Raw genomic sequence first — 18,040 nt, 5'->3', positions numbered from 1 at the left:
GAAAAAGGAAGGAAGGAAGGAAGGAAGGAAGGAAGGAAGGAAGGAAGGAAGGAAGGAGGGAGGGAGGGAGGGAGGGAGGGAGGGAGGGAGGGAGGGAGGGAAGGAGGGAGGGAGGGAGGGAGGGAGGGAGGAAGGAAGGTTATGGTAATTTTCAGAAGTAGAACCAAAAGGTTACCTGTCAAAAGCTCATAGCACATTCCCTTCCAGGCATGATGATCTATCCTTCCAGTTCACTTGCTCAAATTCCTCCAATGTGAATGTCCTTGAACCAAAAATCTCAAATCTATTAATCTCTCCATTTGAACTGACTGATCAGTTAGCTCACTCACAGTCCCACTTTTTTCCTTGTCCATCTTGGATTCTATTGCCCATTTTTATAATCATGTTCAGTATCTTCAACTCCCTATGAGAATTCCTATAGGAATATGCATAAAATGGTGGCAGGATTAGGGAAAGAATAGAGGTAGGCACCAACAATGGTATTTTCCCAAAAACCCAGACTCTAAGGTAGATAAAAAATAGTGGTCTGGGAGAGATGGACAGTCCCCAATTTCTCTATCCAGTCTTCACATATCAAGGTTGTCTGTTTCATCATTTCTTCCTCAGCCACATTGCCACAACTTTCTCCAATAAAGGAAGACATACATATTTGTAAGAACTTTCACATAAAAGGCTCTGCTCTCAGCTCTAAATCCACCCATAGAATGGTGAGAAAAGAATTGAATTTCCTGAGCATGTTTGGGTCATGGTAGCAATCAGACTTCACTTTCCACCCCCTGCTCTCAGGATGTCAAAGACAGGTTATATAGAACTGATGAGGTTATGTACCCTCCCCAGATCCTAATGGCTTCTTGTACCTTTGATGGAAAATACCATGTCCTTTAATGGCTTCCACCTTCAACTGGCCAAATCTTCATGATTACAACATCTTGTTATATACAAAACAAAATGCCCTTAATCATTGTCTCTTTTGATTAAAGTCCCTGGGAAGCAGCCTTGGAGAGAGATTTGCATGTGGAAGCTTCACCAGAGCTCAAGATGTGTAAAGAAATAAAGGAAGCAGGACTGAGCAGAGAGGGGAAATGAACTGCCTTGCAGTCACAATAGGGAAATCAGTCAATCTTACAGGGAGTTCTGAAGCTGAGATGGCCCTTCAGACTTGTCCTGAGTTGAGGCAATGAAGCCAGGCCTTCATGTAACCACACTGGCTGCAAGGTGCCTCCATGGGAGAAGCATGCCCTTGGGTGAGTCAGTTTCCTTCAGTCAAGGGCAATATAAAGAGGTCTCAACTGTGAGCCAGTAGCAGCCTACATTCAGCATATCCAGACAGAAGGGGGCTCCAAGAGGCCCATTACAGCATACTGCCATTTTAGGGTCAAGAGAAAAAAGAGTGAACCTGAAATTTCAATACCATATATATATATAATATTTAATATATATAAGTATATATTATATATATATATATATATTATGGCATGGGTTTAAATTATAAGGAAGAATATTTAAATTGGTTGATAATCTCTTCAATAAATCCTCTTTTCAAGTCTTCCTTCAGAGGCTGAGGCCCTTGAACTAAAGCTCCCACCTTCTTCTCCATGTCTTTCTCAGACCCATCAGTGTTCAAGGCATTCACCTGTACATGTCTGCCTCCCTCTGTTTGGTGTACCCCTCAAAGGAGGGCACATGTATTAACCATCTGTATATCTTCACATCTAGCCCAGTGTTTGGTAAATAATGCACCTGACAAGGGCTTATTGAATGAATAAATGAAACAAAAAATGAACAAATGTATTTTCCTGCCTGCAAAAATAACAAGATGGGAAAACACATTTGATGAAACAAGGACAAATCATTTTAGTGCACATCTTCCTGTGTGCTTATCAGTAGTGTTAACAAAGGTTATTTGATTTCGACTAACTGATGTGGCGTAAAAGGGCCATTCTGAAACAGTCAACTGTGTCTTATAGGTCTCCTAAATAAACTAAAATCTACCACAGGATTTGAATGCAAACTAGAGAGGAAATTAAAATGCAAAACATGAAACAGCTGTTTGATCAGCTGTTATAATAGGTTGTGAACAAAGGCTATATTTATGTCTTATCTAGACGAGTAGAAATAATTAATCATAAAAATTGGTTGGTTACAGGGTTATTTTCTTTTCTTCTTTGAAACACAAGTCATCTAATTAATGATGCCAAAATTCTAGAAGCACAGGACAAATGGTGTCCAATACATTAAACACTGCTGTAAAAATATATGTTCCCAAATAAACAATGGTAAGGTAGTAACTGCTAAAGCCAGTTTTTCAGCATGTAGTAGAGGGCAAAATTTACTCACCACCAGTAAGATTTTATAAAAAAGATATTTATAATTTCTGGAACCTGTAACTTCAGTGAATTACAATTACCAACTGGTGAAGAATCATGGTTTTCTTTGCGCTGTGCCAGAGGTGGGGAAAATGTTGGCTTCCTATTGTAATGCTTAAGAAGCCATGATTAAAAATTCACCATAAAGTAAGTTGGTAAAACTTGCTTGAGGTGACAATTTTGCTATACTTGTCAAATGCCTTTAAAAAAATCCCAAAATTTATTTCTAGTAATTTTTTCTAAAGAAATATCTGGAATTATGCACAATAATTTAAGTTCATAATCACTGTTTAAAAATAACATAAATTTGGAAATAACACAAATGTTCAGCAATAGGAGACTGGTCAAGTTATAAAACAATCATGTGAATTAATACTCTAAAGTTATCAAGATCATATGAAAGAAGAGTATTTAAATGTGACTAACCATTCATAGTATTTATCATTTTTAAAGGGATTACCAATGATTATGGCAAATACAATATATGGTTTGCATAAAGAAAATAATTGTAAGAGTGATTATTTTTGTAGGTTTCAATTATGGATGATTTTCATTTCCTTCTTGCCATTTTTTGTAATTTACACATTTTCACTATAAATATCTATTATTTCTGTAATTTTTGCCATTAAAAAAATTCCTATCCCTCTAAAAAATTTCTTCTAACCACAAATCACCAAGAAAGAATGTGATTGCATCTTTTATTTATATTAGTGGATTTTCTTCTTCAAAACTTTTGAGAGAATTTTGGTGATTAGTTGTTTAGATTTTTAATTTTTCACTTTATCTGTAAGGAATCTGGCTTCCCCCACCACCTGTCAATCTTCGTTTACCCGCCTCTCGGGTTACAGGAATTTCCGGCTTACTCTGCCATAATCTTCCTGCCTCCCACATTACGTTCTAATATGCCATTGGTCCATCAGTCAGTCTGTAAGAATTCTCCTCCGCGATTGGTTCCTCTCAGCCTGCAAAATTCCTATGTCTAAGAGAAACCTTGCGCCATGCTCTCTCTTTCTTTCTTCCCTTTTCCCCGAGTGGACGTGAATCGTCTGCATAAAATAAAAGTTCCTCGTGTGAGACCTGTATCTGTGGAGCGTTTTCTGGGAGCTAGCGACGAACCATAACTGCCCCTAACATCTGGTGTCAAAGACTCGGGGATGGGTTTTTCCGCTGACTAAGCAAAAGGAATCCCATCCGATAGCCCTGGCACTCGGGGATGCAGGCTCACCTTCCATTTACCTGGATGCCCAGTTTTCTGCATTCAACACCGGACTCCAGAATTGGTGAGTTCCTCTTAGACAGGCCCTGACCACTTAAACACATTTCGGCCACCTGCGGCTCCCGCCGTGGTGCCGCCCCCCTCCCCATCTCAGAAGTGGCCATTCCTGCAGTTCCCTCCACCACAACTCTCAGCTTTCGCTCGCCCACTCCGCGACTTCCTCCCACTACCCTGCAGCTGCCCGCCCCACGGCTCCCTCCCGCCGCCCTGTAGCTTCTCGCTCGTGGCTTCCGCCGCCCGGCTGCCGAGGTGTGGGGGTACCTCCTTGGTCCCCATAGCTGGTCCTAGTTGCTGAGTGGACTCCTGATTTTTATGGTGCTGAGATTCTTTCTCAGGGTTTGAAGTTCTTTTATTTCCCACTGTGTCTCGCTCGAAATCCTGATCAGGTCTTCAAACTCTCTCGGCTAATGCCTGGTTAAACATTGTTTTTTTGTTTTTCTTGTGATGACCAAACCTCTGTTCTAACCTCTCGTTGCCTGGCACCGTGGTTCTTGGGACACCAAAATCACTAGCCAGGTGGGTCTCAGCTTACCATGGGATTCAGGACATCCAGCTCAGCAAATTCGCCCCTGAGATGCTTATTAAATCATCTCAAACCCCTTCACCTATTCCCTGAATCAGAGCTAAATTGTCCTTTAGATAGTAAGTCAGAATGGTCTATTTATGGCACCCTAAATTCTAGCTTTATACTAATTAAAATTATATGCCTAATTGTACTAGTTATAATTAAGTACATATGTGGGCAACCTGGTGAATGGAAAGGGACTTTCCCCCTTCGTGTCTTTCCTTTCTTTCTTGCTACCTAACACATTCTCTTAGCTTCACCCCCACCTTTTAACCTTTCTTTCTCTTCCAAGTTTAATCCAGCTGATGAGTCATGTCCTTACAGCTCTCCTACTGCAGAAGCTCCTGTTCATTCCTCTCCTTTACCTCATTCTGTTTCTCCTTCCGCTCCTCCATTCGGCCTACCAAGTCCCCCCACCACGTGGTCTCATACACACATTCTAGCTCCTTTACGGGAGGTGGCTGGCGCGGAGGGAGTAAAACCTGAACACGTTCTCTTGGCTGATTCCTTATTTTCAAATCTTTTCTTTCTCTCTTAGCTCTCCCTGCAGGTTCAAGAAATTAAAAGGGCCTAAGCATCAAGTTTCTGCTAGAACATATTAGCCCCTTTCAGATTCAGATCTCAGTCAAGGGTTACATTGAAATGTAAATGAAGAAAGGCGCAGTAGGAAACCAGTTTCAAACCCAAGAAAAACAAAGTGTAAAAGTGTCCATTTTAAATTTCTCCTGGGCTACAACTCAGAATACTTTTCTCCCTTTCAACTTTTCTCTCCTTCTCATTTTCTCATGCTTTAATTAATAACCATTATCATTTTTCTTCCAGGACTTTGTTTTTCTTAAATGCTGTATTTTTGAGCTCACAATTTTGATCCTACAGACCTAGGTTAATAATTTTTGATCAGTTCTTTTTATCCAACTCTAGAGTTATTTTTGAACATCCATTACATTGCAATGGAAATAAATATTACAAGGCCTTTGTTTTGTGTTAAATATAAGCACACATAAAAATTAAAATTTTAAAAATGGATTCAAATATTTTTAATTCATGTGATTTAATGAGGTTCAATTTAAATTGGATAAACTAATAGAATTAACTCACAAGTCTCTAGGTGGTTACACTAATAAAATATTAATGTTTATAAAATGTCTAACATCAATTTTTCTAGGAATTTTCTTCAACAGGAAAGAGATGGCAAATACTGTTGGTACACTTGTCTGATATTTTGGTTTTTCTACAATAAGATGAGTGAATTGGAGTTGACATGTATGGGTACTCAAATGTGTTTGTTAGAGACATCTGATTAATTTATAAAGCTATTCCATGGAGTAACATACTTAAAAACATTATTCTTTGCATATTAAATGTGTTCATACTTTCCAGATATACAAGCCTTTAAAGCAGAAAATTTATCAAGCTGCTGTTCTCCAAATTAAACTTGTCCGTAATGGTAAACCTATCATTTAATGTTCTATTATAGGACCTGTCATCAATAGGGTATATATAACCTAACATTACACACATATAAAGATTGCTGACATAACTCTTTAGATCCACATTTCTATCAGAGAACAGAGCTCCATCTGATCTCAGCTTAATCTTCAAAATCTGTGTTTATATACTCCTTTGCCCCTCACTGAAAAGCCCCACGTTACCTGAGATAAGGCTCTGCCTCACCCACCCTGCTGCACATTACAATGGCTCCAAAGTAAGCCTGACTTTAACTCATTTAAAGTTGTGTTCAAAAGTTTAATGTTTGTTGTAAAGATTACTGTGATTACTGTGTGTTTGTTGTAAAGATTACTGTGATTTTGGGAACTCAGCCAAAATTCAAAATAGCTATTGCACAAACTGAATGTTTAGCTGTTGATAACTCCATTTTGTATTTTCCTTGTAAACTCTAATTGTTGCCTGATCAATATTTTGCAGAAGTACTGCTTCAAGAGCGAACGCCATAAATTAACTTACAATAGTAAGCCATCACCTATAGAACAGATAATGTAAACCCCAATTAGATAAAAGGGGGTAAATAACTGTAAAATTATAGACATTAAAGCTAAAGCCCAGTACTCTTACTTTATGACTGGTGAGACTGACTTGCTTGATGGTTAAGATCAAACTTAGAAATAGAGATTAAATACATAGGTCAAGAAAAGTCCATATTTGGGTCTTGCCCTCAAAGTCAGCCTGAACCCAGGGAACAAGATGACTTCTCCAAGGAGCTTTGCAACTCTGGGTCACACAACCTCCTGACCAAGGAGATTGATGAGGCTGCTAGAGGAAAAGTCACTCAGTGCATCTGCTGCAGAGGAGGGTCATGGAAAAAAGGGAGACATCCCTGATGCTTTCAAGGAAAGCCACATCACTGAGAAGACCCTGCCTAACCAAATGGCACTAAGGGAGCTAAGAAGCTGCTCTTAAGTTCTCTATGAGTGACCCCTGTGGAAACTCAGCTGACTCTTTAACAGACAGGAACAGGTCACTTTGACCAGCTTGATCTTAAACACCTAGCAAATCAGTTAAAACCAAAGTATAGCCATTCTTGGGCATTTAAAAATAATAGTAACTATCAAGAGAAACTGCCAGAGTCAGAAGTTTTTAGTCAGTTTAAGGCCTACAGACACAGGTAGCCTTAATCTATGTTTGCTAGTAACAGAAGTATAGAGATCTCTACTAAATGTTGTGTTCACATTCCTGATAACCTGGACAATGTTAAAGCTCCCAAATAAAGGCCTGTCCTCTCCAGCCTTTGCTAGGCCTTGTTATGGGAACAACTTCTCAGTTCTTCCACCCCCTGGTGAGGAATTATTGATTTGTCATCTTTATAATATGCATTAGCATGTTCCAGATCCTGCAACATTTATATTGTATCAATCTCATTTCAGTACTCATGTCTTTTTGTTCTTCTCCCATAGAAGCACCATCCCAGATGCCTTTACAGCCTGCTCTCCCCCCAACCGGACTTCTACCATGAACCCCTCAATTGACCCGATTTCTTAAAAGGAACCTCCAAACTGCTTGCCCCATGCTGCCCACTTCCAGCTCGAAGAAGTCAGATCGGTCATCACCCCTTTTCCCTACAGCAGTGAAGGAGTTCCTAGTAGTAGAGGGGTAAATGAAGTCAGAATTGGGGACAGGCAGTTAATGCAGAAATAGGGGATCAATCAAATTGAGAAAATGAAGTCCATGAAAATCATCTGCCTTTGGAAGCCTGGGAGGACAATCAACTTTTTACATCTCACCTGCAAAACCAACCCCTAGTCACTTAGGCAGGAAGGAGAGAGAAGGCTTCAAAAAGAACTGGAGAGCAAGATTTTTTTATTTTTTTATAAAAAAGAAAATGGGGGAATGTAAGGAATCTGGCTTCCCCCACCACCTGTCAATCTGCGTTCGCCCGCCTCTCTGGTTACAGGAATTTCCAGCCTCCCCATCACCTGTCAGTCTGCATTCTTCCTGCCTCTCACGTTACAGAAATTTCCGGCTTACGCTGCCGTAATCTTCCTGCCTCCCACGTTACGTTCTAATATGTCATTGGTCCATCAGTCAGTCTGTAAGAATTCTCCTCCGTGATTGGTTCCTCTCAGCCCGCAAAATTCCTATGTCTAAGAGAAACCTTGCGCCATGCTCTCTCTTTCTTTCTTCCCTTTTCCCCGAGTGGACGTGAATCGTCTGCATAAAATAAAAGTTCCTTGTGTGAGACCTGTATCTGTGGAGCGTTTTCTGGGAGCTAGTGGTGAACCATAACTGCCCCTAACATTATCCTTCTGGAAAAGATGCCCTGTCTAAGTTTGTTGCTTTAATAGAGAAAAATGGAAAATAATCCAAAGAAGTGTGATATAATTAAAAATATATAAGTATGAAGACATGATTTAATATAGAAACACAACTAAGATTGCAGGAACCAAAAGTAGTCCAACCCCAAAAGATGGGGTCGGATCCCATATTCAATACTAAAGAATTGCTAGAAACATTGGAGAGGTTAATCAAAAGGGAGGGTTATTTAGGCTATAAGGAGAGCAAATAAAACTAAGGGCCCATTAGGAAACCTTAACCATTCTGCAATTCTGATAAATGTTGATGAGGAAAAGGCCAGAATGAAAAATGACCTAAGTAAGAAATGGCTAACATAAGATCAAGAGTTTAAACTTCAGACATGAAGTGGAAATTAACTGGAATATAATATTTTCTTAAAATTTTTTGGTTGTTGATGGACCTTTATTTCATGTATTTATATGTGGAGCTGAGGATCAAACCCAGTGCCTCACACATGCTAGGCAAGTGCTCTACCACTGAGCCACAACCCCACCCTGGACTATAATATTTAAGATGCCATTTAACAGAGTATGGTAAAACGAATAACCTTTGAAAGATCAGACCTACCCGAAGACTGTCTGATGGTGTCCCTTCTGTCACAAAACAAAAAGTTTCAATAACAGTTTTTATAACAAATAGATAAAATCTGTGTCTCAGATTACCCAAGTTATGTGTTTATCACTTAGTAAACTGGATCACAGCCCTTAGCATGAAAATCTCTCTCGCTTTATCTGGTTTTTGTTTTGTTTCATTTTGTTTTTTTTGGTACTGAGGATTGAACCCAGGGGTGTTTACCACTGAGCTATCTCCAGCTTTCACCCCACCACCTCACCACCTTTTTTTTTTTTTTTTTTTTTTTTTGGAGACAGAATCTCCCTAAGTTGCATAGGGCCTCACTAAATTGCTAAGGCTTGTAATTCTCCTGTCTCGGCCTCCCAAGTCACTGGGATTACAGGCATGCACCACCATGCCCAGCTCTGTTATTATTTCTTAAAAAGAAAGAAGAATTTAAACATAACTAAGTCTTTCTATTCCCATTATAAAAGTTCAGAGGAAAAACATGAATTATTGTTTGTGATACTCTCTCTGGACGAACACTCAGCAAAAGGAAAGAAAGCCAAGTGAGTGAAGACCTCTTCCTCATTCTTAAGACCTTCTCCTCCCCATTCTTGCCTCCTTCCCACCCCGCCCCACCCCTTTCTCTTGAAACCTCCCTTGGACATTAAGGGTAACCAAGTCATTACAATCAGATCATTTCCTGAATTTCTATGTCTTGACTTCCTTAGTGTTCAGGCTCTCGACCACCCACTCACACTCAATGGATCTGTACAGCATAAATTTTCAGTGGCTCCCTATTTCCAACCACAAGAACTTTTCACGTTGCTTTTCAATATCTCACTTTCTGATCCTGCCTCTCTTCTACTAATTTTATTACTCATGTCTCCTTATCCTTTTATTCTAGCCACATGGAACCTCCCACTGTCATATAAATATGGATCTTGTCTGTTAACTACAGTCTTTAGCCCTATGACTTATAGTTTTCCTTCCATCTTTAAGCCTCTCTTTCCTTCTCTACTCACTTGAACCTAGACTGCTTTCTAGGACTGCTAAATTCCACTCTCTTGGGGTTAGGGGTGTATCTTAGTGGTAAGGTCCTTGCCTAGCACACACAAGGCCCTGAATTCCATTCCCAGCAGTGCAAAATTAATTAATTTAATTCCACTGCCTTGATAAGAACTTCTCCAATTCTGGGGATTGTCAGCGATGTCTTCTAACTCTTGGGTCCCAAGATTCAGAACTCAATTATATGCTATTTTTCACTGTTCTTTATTCTTTGTGCATCCTAGCGTTGTATCTTCCACCGCATTTTAGGTTTCCTTTGATAAAGAACTTGGTCTTACTCTTTTTCTACAGCTCCCTTCAGTAAATAAATACATGCTAACTTTGGAAACATTGCTAACTGGATCTTGGCTCTCTATATCTTATTTACTAAATTGACTAAAGGGGTTGAACATGGATGCATTTTTGTGAACATGAAAATCAGACCAGGTGATCTTAACCAGTAGGTAAAAATCTAAAGATATGTTTTATTTTGAGACACCAGTAATTTTATCAAAGCAAAAAAAAAAAAAGACTTAGCTCAAAAGAAGACTATTACTTGGCTGCTCAAAATCAGGAAGGAATATTATACCCTTTTGCTTCTCTCTTAGAGGAAGTAATTTTTATGCAGACATACTAGCAATAAGCTAAGCCTAACAAACCTAACGCCTGTGCAAAATGGTAACACTGCATGTTTTACCAGAGCAAATCTCCAAAACATTCTGTCGTAGGGATGAAAACACTGGTTCCTCTGACACACAACACCTCTGAGCATGGTCTCTCATTTTGGCTCAATTTTTTGGACCTAGAAGGGTATTTGATCTTCCAAGTTTCCAAAGTCCCCTCAGTGACGTACTGCCCAGCAATTTATAAAACTAACAAAGTTAACACTTATTGAATAATATGGGAGTTATCCCCAGGGCTATCCTCCCACCTTATAAGTAAGGATCTTGAGGCTGAAGTAGTTAACTTGCCCAATATGCATGTTTAGGGGTCCTTGAACTCAAGTTCCAGGGTCCCAGAGTCCTTGGTTAAACATCTGTGTTATCCTCTATCCGCAAGTCTTTCAAAAGGTTTTCAACTGTGGGATTTACCTCCTCTCAGTCAGAGACTGAGGAGACCTGGGATCGTCATCAAGGGATTCTACCAGTTTAATTCAATTTCTAGGGGCAAGGGCAGGCTGTGTACTATTAAGAGAAATAAGCATGGTGCACCGCCAAGATTATAACATTCGTTAAATCCAAAGATGAAAGTGAAGCTAACAATAGTTGTTATACAGTGTCACATGCAACTATACCCATTCCATTTGTTCTGGGTGCTGACTGACACCTGCCATTATGCTATTATCTTGTCACCACTACTAATTTAATATTTACTAACTTTATATGCTGTTTAAACTGGAGAAGTTCTAATTTAACGTACATAAGTCAAATATACCTGCATTCATTGTTTGAATCTTGACAGAAATAAAAAATGTACCAATATACTAGAAATTGAATATATACTATTTGTCATTATGGATATTTGGGGAAATCATACAACATTATATGATCTTTATGATGTTAGAATATGGAAATGCTATTGAGGTACAAAATTTTAGAGAAATAACTTAGAAACTAAATTATCTCTTCAAGTTCACAGGAAAATTTTGACCCAGAGGCCTCCTGAGTATTTATTGTCAAAACTTCAGGTATAATTGAAACAATTGAGTTCTTTGGTTATATGCTGTAATCTTTTAAAATAAACTTTGATTAGTTGCATGAAGGAAATGCTCTACTAAAATCTTCTAATATATAAAATCTTCTAATAATCTTTGCAGCCATGTAAGTGTGAATGAATAATACCCTAGCAAATTCTAAATTATCATTGCAGAGGAAGCGGCTATACTGGTAATGGGCAAATGTTAAAAGACTGGAATTAGCTTCTCCTATAATGACATTTTCACTGGGATTAGAGGAAACCAAACAGGAAAATGGATGCTAAAAGGTTGAACAATGGAGCAATCCTGATATTAACATCTACCACACACTCATCAATTATGAGTCTCCATATAGCAGGAGACTCGTTTATAATATCTGACATATTTATCTTTTAAATATATCTTTAAAAATAAAGAGGGCTGGAGATGTGGCTCAGTGATAGAGTGCTTGTCTAGCATGTGCAAGGCCCTGGGTTCCAGTCTCAGCACTGCAAAAAAAAAAAAAAAAAAGAGAGTTTAAACTTTGTCTTTAAATTTATGGCAGTTTGCTTACATCATCTGTGTTAGTAAATCAAACACACACACCAAGAAAGCAGGACCTGGAAGCAGCATCCCAATACAGGATAATGTTCCCTGAGTGTGTGTGTGTGTGTGTGTGTGTGTGTGTGTGTGTGTGTGTGTGTGTGTGTGTGAGAGAGAGAGAGAGAGAGAGAGAGAGAGAGAAAGTACATATGCACGCACAGCCACAAACCATGTCCTCAACCCACAAGTGGGTAAGTGGCCATTTTGTCAGCCTGATTAACAAAAACAGCCAATGTCTATTGTGTGCTTTACAGATGCCAGATGCCTGTTCCAAGCTCTTTATGTGGGTTTTCTCTTTTAACCCTCTCAACCACTTTATGAAATGGATACCACTATTTATCCCCATGTGCTAGATGAGAAAATGAAAACATGGGAAAGTTAACCATTTTGCCTAAGGTAGCACCTCTAGTTAGTGGTAGAATTGGGGTGGACACCATGCTTTTAACATCTGTGCTCTGTTCTGCCCCTGTATGGCAGGGAGCTCAGACCTCAGCACCCAACCAGCAGGGAAGGGAATTCTTGTCATTGTTAATGGCTCACCCATGCCTTAAGCCTACCCTGGTGACTTCTGAGAATACACAAAGACCCAGAATTGTGGTTCTAGCAGCACCAGGCTCTGTCCACATAGCCCAAGTGGCTCCACTCACCAATGGGCTGTAGGTGTGAGACTCAAGCAGAGGAACAAGGAGATTTCATCCACTCTTACAAAGCTGCCATGAAGTCAAGCTCCTAACAGCTTGCCCAGCATGTAGATGATGCTTGATATGCTACCTCCTTTTATTATTTATTATTAAATAATATTATTAATATTAATGCATTTATTTTCTATTATAATTAAGATAGGAGTTGGGTAGCTGAAATGAGCCCCAGGCCAGAATTGGAAGAACTGCCAGGCTGGGATGATGCTGAAGTACAGATCCAGGGCTTCGAAAATTTCTCTTGATGATGAACCTAGTGGGTCAAGAACCCAAGGTAAGCCTGAACTCCCAGACTCTTCCATGGGGAAAATAAAGGATGAGCTGCGGCAGGATGAGGCTGAAACTTAGCAGGTCCCCTCTGATGCCTACAGTGTATACCCTGCTTCCTGTTCCCAACTCATATATGTCCCACATCCAGATCCCTCATGAGTCATCTCTCATGCTTCTTGCCCAGACCAGTTCCACCAAATAGCAACAGGGCTTGCTCTCCTGGTCATACATACCACCTGCCAGGTGTCTGTTACCATTTAGAAGCCTGGGTCTGACTCTTCCAAGATCAAATGAGTGCCTGCCATTCTCAGATGACTGCATCTCCTACCCATGCCTGGTCAAAAAAATTCTCATTTCTGTTTTGAGTTGCCCTTTCTTAGCTTTTATTTTGTGGATTGAGCAAGATCCATTCCAGAGTTGCAAAAGATAGTTCCCATGGTTCCACCAATCCAAACACTAAAACTAAGATTTAGGATAGAGGCAACATGCTGCCAGCTAGCTCCACATGGGAGGTGCTATTTGTTCTGCCAAGTTTCCAGAGATGACCTGCCCCTTGGATGGAAGAGACTGCAGCAGGGATTCATTTATATACCATACACATTTCTAAAAGAATATTCTACAACTGTCTTAGAATTTTTTAAACATTAAAAAATAAAGTTATAAATTAACTAGCTATACTCCCAGTATATCTTTGTTTATCCCAAAAGGAATGATTAAAATTTGCTGACAGCTTTAAAAATTATCAGGGAATTACCAGAATGTCCCAAGTTTAATCATTAACAAAGCTTAAAAACCTAAGTAGAATCCAGAGACTTTTAAACATAGATTGTTGTGTCAGTCATCTACTAATTCTAAAATTCAACACACCACATATTAGTTTTGGACATTTCATCCACTGCAGTGGCTTCAACTAAAACTTCTCTGTCATATACATCTGTAAACCCACTTTTTCCCCCAAATTTCTAATTGCTAGAATCCTATTCCTGGGTGTCTTCCAAGCACCTCCAACTCAACTCTGGATATTCTCTTTCCTCCAAACCTGCCCGCTCTCCTCTTGGCTTCCTTTTTTCTTTTTTTTCTTTTCTTTCTTTTTTTTTTTTTTTTTTTTGGCCAACATCCTCCCCATATTCTCAGTTATTTTATATGTATTTCTTTGTGAATAAAAAACCATCAGTGCTGAAGCTGGGGTTGTGACTCAGTGGTAAAGTGCTGGCCTAGCAAGTGTGAGGTACTGGGTTCGATCCTCAACACCACATAAAAATAAATAAATAAAATAAAGGTAAAATAAAAATCAGTGCTATCTGATGACCACAGAAAGAGCTAAACTTTGGGGGGATGACATACAAGGTTCACCATAACTCATTCCAGTGATCTTTTTAGTTTTGTCTCCCACCAGACCCTCAACTCTCCACACTAAAACTTTTAAAGTTTCCTAAACACACTGCCATGTTCTTTTGCATATTTTTAATTGTATACAAACCATTCTTTAGTTTAAAATGCTTTTGTCATCTAGTCTGCTGGCAAACTCATTTTCTTTATTTTAAGAGTCAGTTCACTGTCACCTCCTCTGTGAAGTCTTCTCAGATTTTCTCAGTTTGATGTTCTCTCCAATCATTTTCCCTAGAACTTTTTTTTTTTTTTTGATACCAGGGATTGAACCAAGTGGCACTTAACCACTGAGCCACATCCCCAGCCCTTTTTAAATATTTTACTTAGAGAAAGGGTCTTTCTGAGTTGCTTAGGGCCTCACTAAATTGATGAGGCTGGCTTTGAACTCATGATCTCCTGCCTCAGTCTCCTGAGCTGCTGGAATTACAGGCACACGCCACAGTGCCAGGCTCCCTAGAATGCTTACATATGCTACTCAAAGCACCTATCATAGGTCATTAGAATTAGTTGTCCATGATTTTGTCTCCCACATTTACTCGTGAGGGCCCCAGGATCAATGACCCAGTATTACTCATTTCTTATTCCATTTGAGACAGAATGTGTGAATAAATCTTCATTGAATGTCTTAAAAATGAATGGACCCCTCCTGTAGCATGCATCACCTTCTTCTACCTTGTGATTTTTTTTAAATTGTTTTGAATTGACACATAAAATTATACATATTTATGAGATATCACTTATTGTTTTGATACAGGTATGCATTGTGTAATGTCCAAATCAGGGTAAGCATATCTGTCTCCCCAAACATTTATTATTTCTTGGTGGTGAAAACATGCAAAATCCTTTCTTTTAAATTTTTGAAATATATACTACATTATCATTATCCATAGCCACCCTACTGTGCAATATAACACGAGAAGTCATTTCTCCTGTCAAACTATAATACCTTAAATCATCCTTATTTGGGTATCTCATCTTTCTTCTTGCATTGACAAGTCTTCCAGGGCAAAAACAGCATGATCCATTTTTTTAATCTCCTACAAGAGCCTCCCCTAATGTCTACTTCTGAATAAGTGTGTAAAACTCTTGTGGAGCCTTATACCATATTTTAGTCCCTGTGAAGCTATTGCACACACAATGTCTCATTTACCCTTCATGACGCTCCTGTAATCTAGCTATAACTAACTGGTGTTATCCCCAAGTAGCACATAAAACAACTGAGTAAGGCAGCGCCTTAAACTCCACTTCTTTGGTTCTTAGAACAATGGTTATTCCATGCAATGCTGTCAACAAAGGCATGTCTATTCATCAGTCCTTTGTTTTAATCAGAGTTTTGGGGTGAATGTAGAGATTTACTACTTGTAAACATGGCTAAACTCTATGTCTCCTGTATGAGTCTAACAGGAATACTTTGAGTGAGCTTCAACATTTGCAGTATGAATCAGAAAGGGCAAAATGACCCATGAAGCATACTGTGGGTAAGAAAAGGACTTCAGGAACCTGGAAAGAGAACATTCAGTTTCTGTAAGATGTGATGGTGTGCAAGGAAACATTAAGAGCTTCTTAGTAATATTTCTAAAACACCTAGCTAGGTATACTTTTATGTCTAAGTTCCTGTGGGAGAGAAAATGTCAAAAATACCCAAAGAAAACTGAATCTATGCACAGCCTCAATGATCTCAGCATGCTGTGCTTATGGTCCCATGTACATGTATCCCCAGGCCCAGGGCCTAGCATGGGAGTTTTTCAGGGCTGGCTAGACCGAAGTGGTAGCCTGAGATCTGACCCAAAGGTGAGGAGGGCTGCAGCAAAAGCAGCAGCACTCAACATTCAACCATGGATTTCCTCTCCAGGCACAAGAGAATCTGGTCACTTCTATCCTGCCCTCCTCGCAGGGAGCAAGACTACTTGAGATCTGGTGAGAATGTCTTAGACAACACATCTCTGGGTTCCTGAGATGTCCTAATTGCTACTCAAATACCAGGAGACCATGAAAGTTAAGTCAAAACACTCCCCCTGGGAGAGTCTGTTAAACTAGCTGGGCTGGAAGCATTGCTTATTTCCACTGACACTCCCTCCCCATACAATCTGCCTGCCCCTCCTCAGAGGGCAAATTCCCCCACTGACTCCATCCCTCCTTCTGTGTCCACAGCCTCCCTGTGGCCTAAGGGGCAGCCTCTAGCTCCATCTTTGCCAAATATGGGCTGGGCCAGAGAGCCCAGTTGCAGCTTGGCCATCCTGCACTTCGGGTGGGGGAAACGAGGCAGGAGGGGTGATGACAGAAGAAGCATTTGCCAAAAAGGCCCTGCAGGCTCAGGTAGACCCACGACAATCAGGGAACCACAGAGAATCAGGAGAGTCTGGAAAGTCTTTGACCATCCATAGGCCACGGCCTAACCCCTTCCTCCTGTTCAAGGCCGTTTTCTCAATTCTAAGATAATAATACGTTGTGGTGCTTGCCAGCTCCAAACGAGGGTTGGGGACGTCAAACTGAAGCAAATGACTGATCTTTGCGACAACCCCCAATAGGTGTCTCCCGCCTCCCCAGATAAGGCCTGGCAGTCTTCTCCAACAGAAGTTCAAAGCCTGGGCCAGAGCCTCAACAAGCTTCCAGTCCCGGACTCTGTCCAAGGGCGTGCCAAATCCTTTCCCCACGGCGGATTTGGTGTGCGGCGCTCGGAACCTGCTAGATCCCAGCGGGTGCACTGAGAGAGGGCTCCGGGATCAGCCTCCGGCCGGCCGCAACCCTGTGCCTCACCCCGGCGGCCACCTGTTCCAGCGCGCGCAGCGGCCACTGACCTGAGATGCCGCCCCCCACCACGACCACGTCGTATTTGTTGCACATGGTGCTCGCCCCGCTCCGCGCGGTCCCGGTACCAGCTGCTGCGGTGTCTGGGCCTCTGCCCCCGCCCGTACACTGCGCGTCGCCCCCGCTCACTAGCGCCTGCGGCTGAGCCTCTATATTGGCGGCCCCTGGTGCCTGGTCGCACAGCCCCGCCCGCCCGGCAGCCGACGCGCAAACCGGGTTGGAGCGCTGGGCCACCGCCCCCGCCAGCAGCTCCGCCGCCCAGGCCTGGGGAGGGCGGGCGCCCAGGCGGAGATGACCTGGGACCTCAAAGAGTCCCTCCCCGGGGCCACTACCCCATGGCCTTCAGCATGGTATTTCCCAATCGGATTTCCTAATGTACTACTGAGCTTGGGAGCAAGGAGGATGGCAGATGGGGGTGTCTTCCTCCAGCTCCCCAATTACTCCTGGGTGTGGAGCAAATAATAACAAATCCCGTGTGCTTTCCAGGTAGCAGGCACTTTGCTAAGCGTTTTATGCAAGAATCCTGTTCGACCTTACAAGAAACCATTTTACTAACGAGGAAAGCAAATGAAGTAGTTGTGAGTAAAAAGCCAGAAAGAAAAAAAAAAAAAAAAAAAGCAAGCCATGTATCAAAATATCACACTGAACCCCATAAATATGTATAATAAATGTAGATTTATTTACAACAATAATAACAAAAGCAAGAAAGATTCTGTGATTTGCTTTGATCCACCACACAGTATTACTATTATCTTGGCAGATACATAGGTGGGATTCCCAATCCACCTCACCCACCTTCCAAACACCTACTTTTTAACACATTCCCCTGTGCAAATTAACTGAGGTTCCTCCTTAGCGTTGTAAATGCAGCACCTAAAGACACTTAAATTTCCCCACCATTGCCAGTAATCAAAACAGCCACCTGTGGGGGTGTAACGTAGCTGTAGGGGGCTGGCCTAGCATGCTCAAGTTCCTGGG

General features: G+C 40.9%; 1 protein-coding gene and 1 long non-coding RNA gene across 2 annotated transcripts in view; one reads left to right on the top strand and one right to left on the bottom strand.

The window, feature by feature from the left end:
• The window catches only part of MAOB (monoamine oxidase B), a 122,034-nt gene extending 104,818 nt beyond the window's left edge, over positions 1–17,216 (bottom strand). Inside the window, exon 1 of the mRNA XM_079123540.1 lies at positions 17,053–17,216. Within this exon, the coding sequence (XP_078979666.1) occupies positions 17,053–17,098 (46 nt within the window). The 5' untranslated portion in view covers positions 17,099–17,216. The remainder of the gene's footprint in view (positions 1–17,052) is intronic.
• On the top strand, positions 9,234–12,026 carry LOC306651006. The gene is made up of 2 exons (XR_013761081.1): positions 9,234–10,454; positions 11,251–12,026. It is a non-coding gene; the product is annotated as an uncharacterized lncRNA (long non-coding RNA).
• Positions 17,217–18,040: the final 824 nt, after the last annotated feature.

Source organism: Sciurus vulgaris, assembly GCF_902686455.1.
Source record: "Sciurus vulgaris genome assembly, chromosome: X".
Taxonomy (NCBI): domain Eukaryota; kingdom Metazoa; phylum Chordata; class Mammalia; order Rodentia; family Sciuridae; genus Sciurus; species Sciurus vulgaris.
This window is presented reverse-complemented; position numbering and strand designations above follow the sequence as displayed.